The 7,473-nt window shown below is 35.3% G+C and overlaps 2 protein-coding genes and 1 non-coding gene across 3 annotated transcripts; 2 read left to right on the top strand and 1 right to left on the bottom strand.

Annotated features, from left to right (window-relative positions):
- The first annotated feature begins 4,620 nt into the window (after positions 1 to 4,620).
- LOC112095676 lies at positions 4,621 to 5,646 on the top strand. Its single transcript, XM_024177781.1, has one exon. It carries the CDS (start codon positions 4,621 to 4,623, stop codon positions 5,644 to 5,646), a length of 1,026 nt encoding a protein of 341 aa, XP_024033549.1.
- On the bottom strand, positions 5,005 to 5,111 carry LOC112096034. Its single transcript, XR_002904192.1, has one exon. It is a non-coding gene; the product is annotated as a small nucleolar RNA R71 (small nucleolar RNA).
- A 326-nt stretch (positions 5,647 to 5,972) lies between the features above and the next one.
- On the top strand, positions 5,973 to 6,731 carry LOC112095675. The gene has a single exon (XM_024177780.1). It carries the CDS (start codon positions 5,973 to 5,975, stop codon positions 6,729 to 6,731), a length of 759 nt encoding a protein of 252 aa, XP_024033548.1.
- The last annotated feature ends 742 nt before the right edge of the window (positions 6,732 to 7,473 follow it).

The following is a 7,473-nucleotide window of genomic DNA, read 5'->3' as shown; positions in this document are numbered from 1 at the left end:
TAAACTAAGAAATATTAAAGATCTTCTAGCGTATTTTGAGTTGTAAAATATAATTAATTATTTTTTGTTTCATTACAAGTATCTTTTGGATGTTCTTTTTGACCCATTACTATTAGCACCACTTTAAACTCCTCATAAAACCTCTCTTCTAAATGACTCTTAAAAACATATGTAAATCACTTTACTTTTAACAACACCTATGTTAATTTCAGAAATAACCTTATATACTCTTTTTTTCTTGAGAAATCATATGAAAACGAAATTCTTTTATTACAAAACTTTTTCTCCAATTTAATTAAAAGCCCTTTTCTGTCCATAAGAATCAACTTTTCAGTTTAGAATTCTTTGAACTTCTTTTTCCATCTTTTTATTCTTATTCTTATATGTATATATGATTCTCATAAGATAGAATTCATATTATTACTTTATTTTATCATTCCATGGGAAAAGATATCAAACTATTTCTATGAAGTAAGTTAAACCAGTAAAAAATAGAATCTAAAAACTAGATAGGAAATACTCTAGGCTATTCTCTTGAGCGGAGCTATTTTAATTCAACAAATGTTCTCACTAACTTCAGTACGAGAGAGAGAAAAAATAATAAAGAAATATTTCTTTTATATTCAAAAAGATTGATAGAAGCTAATCCAATATCATCTAATGCTTTGAATGTGACAATTCTACGTGCTTTTATATGGACACATAAATCAATGAAATCAAGAGCTATAATGGTAAAAGAAAATAAGCCTTTCATAATTTGAAAATAATGAACTAAAAATTTCAATCCAACAGAAACCACTAATTCAAGAATAAAAATAAAAATAAAACCCATGTAAGGCTAGAGGAAGAGAGATGAATTGTCAAACACGATTTGATTAAAGTTAAAAATGTAAATTGAAAATACAAGAATTCTTTTAGAGGTGCCAATAACTCCACTCTATTCTTTTTCGGGGCACGGTTTTATGAAAGTTTTATAGGGTGGCAATAGCTCTTGTCAATGTGTGTGAAGGTGAAACAATATTGAATTATTAGATCCAATCCAATCCAATCCAATTGACTTGCCGCTTTATGTTAATAAATAATTATAGTTTTCTTGAATTGTTATAATAGTTTAGAGAGCTTGCAGATCAACACTGATTAGTGATGAAATGTTTACTCCAGATATTTATTCCTACTTAGAAGGGAGGGAACTAAATTGCGATAGAAAATAAATAATTTGAGTCCTTTGTGAGTCGAAGACCCACCCTTAGATAAACAACTATCTGAGTAAAGCAGAGTAGCAATGTAGTTCTTCTCATTGGGTTATTCCTTCAAATGTCTTCTGTACAAACAGCTAACCCACCAACATAACCTATTTCCACTCATAAAACAAAAACCCAGAACCCAATAAAAACATCCTCTTTCATTCTTATAAAAGTTTTAGTTCATTCTTTTTCATCATCATCTTCTTCTTCTTCTCCCTGCACTTCTTTATCCTTTGTCGACACACTCTTAGCGGAGTCTCAGTTTGCATGCGCTGTAAAAAACATGCCTTAGTGAGTTTCACTTTTTTACTTGTCTGTATTTTTAAGCATTTGAATTAGTAATTATTTGGTATTAAAAATTTAGGTGCCTTAAACTTTTGTGTGTTGTCAAAATATGTTTTCTAAAGCTCTTTTATGTTTTGGTAGAAGTTCTACAAGCGTGGATGAACATGATGATGAACATGAGTGTTAATGCAAGAATATGGTCAATAGAGTTGCAACTAGGTGTCCACGTCAACGTTTAAATTTGGTTTGTTGGGGAAATGACTCAGCATTGCTGCTATCCCACTCGAATAGATAATGTCGACCACAAACTCACTCTGGATAACCTGGACTCACAATATCCAGTTAGAGGGGCGTTGAATGTTTTTCCGGTGAAAACCTTTGGATGCTCAAGTCAGTAATCGAGCCTTTTTTGAAAAAACTTATGCCATAAACTCGTGGCTTAACTATATTTACTTTAAATTGAGAAGCTAAATTTTCAGAGAGAAAGATAGACATAGTATAGAATTATCAAGAGGGTGAGAGAAAGAGAAAGTATTTTTTAAGTCCAGTCAGAAATCGTCTGACCCCCTTTACTTTCGTTTATTGTAGCTTTTATACCCAACTAAAATTATCGGCTTCCTCTTCCCCACGATCATTGTTGGCATAGTAATACAATCATGGGTAAATAAACAACATAATTGTTGTTGAGTGGGTTTCGTGTCAGAGCCCCTTGGAGATAACCTACATGTTACAACGATTGTTGAGTAGGCTTTGTGGTTAAGCTCTTTGGAGGTAATCTGCATGTTGACCTTTGACCAAGTCTTTGATCTGACTTAATTTTGTCCCCTCCTCACACCCTCTCAGGCCTATTGTACTCGTGCAATCCGCCTCAGCCTCCCCTTAAGCCCAGGGGAGCATGTTCTGCTCGCGCTATCTTAGTCGCGGTGTTTTTTCTTCCTTAAACAACAGTCCCCTAGTTTCTAGTGTTGAGAGTTAAACGAATCAAAACTAGAAACTTAATATGTATCCTTTCGACCTACTTTCCTGGTTGCTCGACTCTATAGCAGGAGGCTGCCAAAAGCATTTTTTGCATTCATGGGTTGATGGTGTCCATTCATTCGAGGAGTCACATTGTTTTTAAATGCGTGTGATGTGGCACACATTCAGACTAACCATTTATATTTCAAACGGGCTGTTATAACACCCTCAAGGCACGCGTTCTTAAATCATGTGGCGGCAAAAACTTTTCATATCTCTAAAATCCCTAATTTCTTAAATCATTCTTTCTCTCTTTGCTTTCATCTACTTTTATTGGTTACAGATAACTCTATGAAATGAGAGTTATTATGGTAATTCTAGACTTATCAAGACCATTTAGAGAGTAAATGATGTGTTTTTATTACATTTTGTTTATGTTTTGCATAAACATCCATTTTAATTTAGTCTTAATAAGTTTTGCTTAATTTAAAGTAATTTGTGTTTGAAACATGTGCATAATTGTAGGTTTTCAGAAGTTTATAATCCATGAAGGGATGCTGAGGCATTAGTCTAGCAAGAAGGAGAAAGAATATGGCCACAAAAGAAGTGAAACACAACCTAGAATAATGCAGTGTTATAGCCGTTGTTGGAGCAACCATTGCTGTAGCAATCCTAGAACAATGAGGGAGAAAAATTAGTGCGAGATAGCTGCAGAATTGCAATCTGCAGTTTCCTAATTTGACTCATGTACACCTTAGGCTTTTGTTTACCCTAGTTTTCAGTTATAAAAAGGGGCGCGCATCACATAAAATGGCGACAAGGAATTAACATTGAGAAAATCAAGAGAAAAAGAAGAAGAAAATCAAAATTCAAGGGAACCAATGTTGCATCATTGAAGAATCCAGTAGAGTTATTTTGAATTCACTTTTTGTCGTTCTCCACTTATTCTTTTCTTCACTCTTTGATTGAACTAATGTATTTCGTGTCTAATATGTTGCTGTTTGTTTTTCTCTTTCAAAATATGAACTAAACTTGCTTGTAGTTGAATGACAAACAATCTAATGGGTTCTTGACTGTTCTTATGAGTTGCTATATAATTGCTATAGCATTTTACTTTAGTAGCTATTATTATAATTGTTATTTCGGTTGACCACCCATTTAATGGTTCAAGTTAAGATAGAGCCGCAAAAGGGCATGTCTTAGTGGATATTATTAGAGTAATACTTGATCTTAATTCGAGTTTCCTGGATTAAGTTAATCTTGAATATCATAAGGACTATACTTGAAGTTAAGATTTGTGACAAACTAAACATAAGTACTCACCTTGTAGGGTGGAGAGAATAGATGTTCGTAATGTCATGCCGAAGGTAGAATAGCAACTGGTCATTGCTAAGATACTTAAGGGTATGAGAATTCCAACACGTGACAGCTGAGGATGCAAAGTAATTCTGCCCAGTGCTGTAGCAACTGGTGTTAATTTGATGAAAAGCAGTCAACCCATAAAGAGAGTTTGATCATTTAACTACCTTATTCTCATTTGATCATTCTACGCAATTTATTTACTTTATTTCATCACTACATTATTTTGTTTTATTTTCTCACAATTATAAATTTTGGTAGTAAACAACTTCACATTTGTTCATTCAAAATAAAGGTAGGTTGCACTATTGTGATTGCTGTAGCATTTCTGGTAACATCAATCCGTGTGGAGACAATCTTGAATATTCATCACTTTATTACTTGTTGTGTACACTTGCACATTGGCATCAATATCATTTGATTAAAAATTAACCAACAAGTTTTTGGCACCGTTGCCGGGGATTGATTGTTTATTTTCGAAGTGTGAAGTAAGTCTTGATAGTGCCAATTTGATTTGATTTGTTCTATTTATTAACAGATCAACACTTGCAAGCGCAAAGACAGGTATGTTGTGTTCCAATTTGATCATGAGATTGAAAGGACTGTAAGGAGACTGCGAAGAGAACAAAAGAATTCAAAAAATGTTTCAGACATGGATAATTTGCAGGATATGGGAAATTTAGACCCTCACGGGCCATTACAACCCGTCAACATTCAAGAGGAGCAGAATAAGCATGTTAACCAGAGATAGCCAGGCAACAATAATATCATTTACATGGCAAATGACAGAGACAGGGCTATCAGAGATTATACTGTGTTAACTCCTCAAGTTGTACACCTTGGGATAATCAGACCTGAAGTGGAAGCCGCAAACTTTGAACTGAAGCCAATGATGTTTCAAATGTTGCAAACAGTGGGTCAATTCAATGGACTGCCAAATGGAGATCATCACCTCCATCTTAAGTTGTTTTTGGAAGTGAGTGATGCTTTTAAAATTGCTGGAGCAACACAAGATGCTTTAAGACTAAGGCTTTTTCCTTACTCCTTAAGAGATCGAGCAAGAGCATGGTTGAATTCATTATCATCTGATTCCATCACTATATGGAATGAATTGGCCGATAAATTCTTAATGAAATATTTTCTACCAACAAAAAATGCAAAATTGCATAATGAGATCACTTCTTTCCATCAACTTGAAGATGAGAATTTGTATGAGGCTTGGGAAATATTCAAAGAATTGCTCAGAAGGTGTCCTCATCATGGCATTCCTTGTTGCATACAATTGGAGACTTTCTATAACAGATTGAATCCAAGTACGAGATTGATGGTTGATGCTTCAGATTGTGGAGCCTTGTTATCCAAATCTTACACTGAAGCTTATGAAATTTTGGAGAGAATTGCCAAAAATAATTATCAGTGGCCATCAACTAGACAGCCAGTAGCAAGAGGAGCAGTAGGGGTACATAATATAGATGCAATTACAGATTTATCAGCACAAGTAACTTCATTGACTAACATGGTGAAAGCCATGACATCTGCTCCAGCGGTAGTAAAGCAAGTTGCTGAATTGTCTTGCGTGTACTGTGGTGAAGAACATGAATTTGATAACTGTCCTGGAAATCCAGTATCAGTAAATTATATGGGTAATTACAACCGACAGCCTCAAAACAACCCATACTCAAATACTTACAACCCTGGATGGAAGCAACACCCAAATTTCTCGTTGAGTAATCAGAATCAAAATGCTCCAGCATTGAGTGGACGGAACAGAAATACTCAACCACCTGGTTTTCATCAGTAAAATCAAGGGCAAAAACACACCAGACATAATCCTCTCATTTCACTAGAAACACTGATTAAGGAATACATTGCAAAGAATGAAGCAATTGTGCAAAGTCAAGCCGTATCTCTAAGAAATCTGGAAAACCAAATTGGTCAGCTTGCCACAGCAATGAGTAACAGATCTTAAGGAAGCTTGCCCAGCAACACAGAAGATCTAAAGAGAGAGGTAAAGGAACATTGCAAGGTCATCAACTTAAGATCTGGAAATAATGTTGATATTCTTGTTAATATGACTAAAAATGGGTGGAACTTAATTCCTCACAAGAACCACCTTAAGAGGAGAGTATGTTAGAACAATCCAGCCATCAAGATACTGATGTTAGTGGTCAAACTGCAGTTACTATAGAAGGGAATCAACCAATAAATGCTGAAAAAAAAGTTGCAACACCAATGGTAACAGCTTATAACAAACCAAATGAGCAGAGATTGGCACTTCCTGAAGCTACTCAGCAATTTAGGCAGCCACCTCTTTTCCCACAAAGATTCCAAAAAAAAAAACAAGACAAGAAGTTTAGTAAATTCTTGGAAGTGCTGAAGCAATTACACATTACCATCCCTTTTGTGGAAGTATTGGAGCAAATGCCTAATTATGTGAAATTCCCAAAGGACATTTTGGCAAGAAAGAGAAGATTGGGAGAATTTGAAATGGTTGCTTTAATACAGGAAAGCAGTCACATGCTCCAAAGTAAGATTCCTCAAAAATTGAAGGATCCAGGAAGCTTCACAATACCATGTTCCATTGGAACTAGGTATAATGGCAGAGCACTTTGTGATTTGGGAGCCAGTATTAATCTGATGCCATTATCTGTATTTAAGCAGTTGGGAGTAGGAGAATGCAGGCCAACAACAGTCACTGTACAATTAACTGATAGATCTCATGCATTTCCTGAAGGAAAAATTGAGGATGTATTGGTGAAGGTTGACAAATTCATCTTTCCAGTGGACTTTATTGTTTTAGACTTTGAAGCTGATAAAGAAGTACCCATTATACTTGGAAGACCTTTCCTAGCAACCGGAAAAACTCTGATAGATGTGCAGAAATGAGAGCTAACAATGAGAGTGAATGATCAGCAAGTTACATTTAATGTATTAGAGGCTATGAAGAAACCTGATAAGCAGAAGATTGCAATTTCCTGAGTGTTGTGGATTTTGTTGTAGCAGACAGAATCGACAGATACTGCAGTAATGAGATCATCAAAGTTACCACATTTGAGAGCTTTGAAGAAGAAGATGTTGCAGCAAACCAGATAGATTGGATGGAGGGAAAGAAATCTGATAGACATAACAGATTTGTTGAGCATCTGAATCTTTCAGACAGGGAAGTAAAAACAACTTTACCATCTATTTGAAATATGCTTATCTTGGTCAAAACAACACACTCCCTGTAATAATTTCATCTACTTTGGATGCAGGTCAAGAATAGAGCCTAGTAGACGTGCTTGGGAAATACAGAAGAGTAATTGGATAGACTATGGCAGACATCAAATGGATTAGCCCATCCATATGCATGCATAAAATTCTGTTAGAAGACTGTTACAGTAATTCAGTGGAGCAACAGAGAAGGTTAAACCCTATTATGAAGGAAGTTGTGAAGAAGGAAATCATCAAATGGTTGAATGCTGGAATCATATACCCGATATTAGACAGCTCATGGGTGAGCCCAGTCCAATGTGTTCCAAAGAAGGGAAAAATAACATTGATAGCAAATGAGAAGAATGAACTTATTCCTATAAGGATAGTGACTGGATGGAGGGTATGTATGGATTACAGGAAGCTCAACAAAGCC

The sequence above is a fragment of the Citrus clementina genome, unplaced genomic scaffold (genome assembly GCF_000493195.1).
Source record: "Citrus clementina cultivar Clemenules unplaced genomic scaffold, Citrus_clementina_v1.0 scaffold_1, whole genome shotgun sequence".
NCBI classification, from domain to species: domain Eukaryota; kingdom Viridiplantae; phylum Streptophyta; class Magnoliopsida; order Sapindales; family Rutaceae; genus Citrus; species Citrus x clementina.
This window is presented reverse-complemented; position numbering and strand designations above follow the sequence as displayed.

Excerpts from the sequence above, each read along its gene's own strand:
- LOC112095675 (XM_024177780.1), top strand. The coding sequence starts at position 5,973 with ATGTTAGAACAATCCAGCCATCAAGATACTGATGTTAGTGGTCAAACT.
- LOC112095676 (XM_024177781.1), top strand. The coding sequence starts at position 4,621 with ATGGCAAATGACAGAGACAGGGCTATCAGAGATTATACTGTGTTAACT.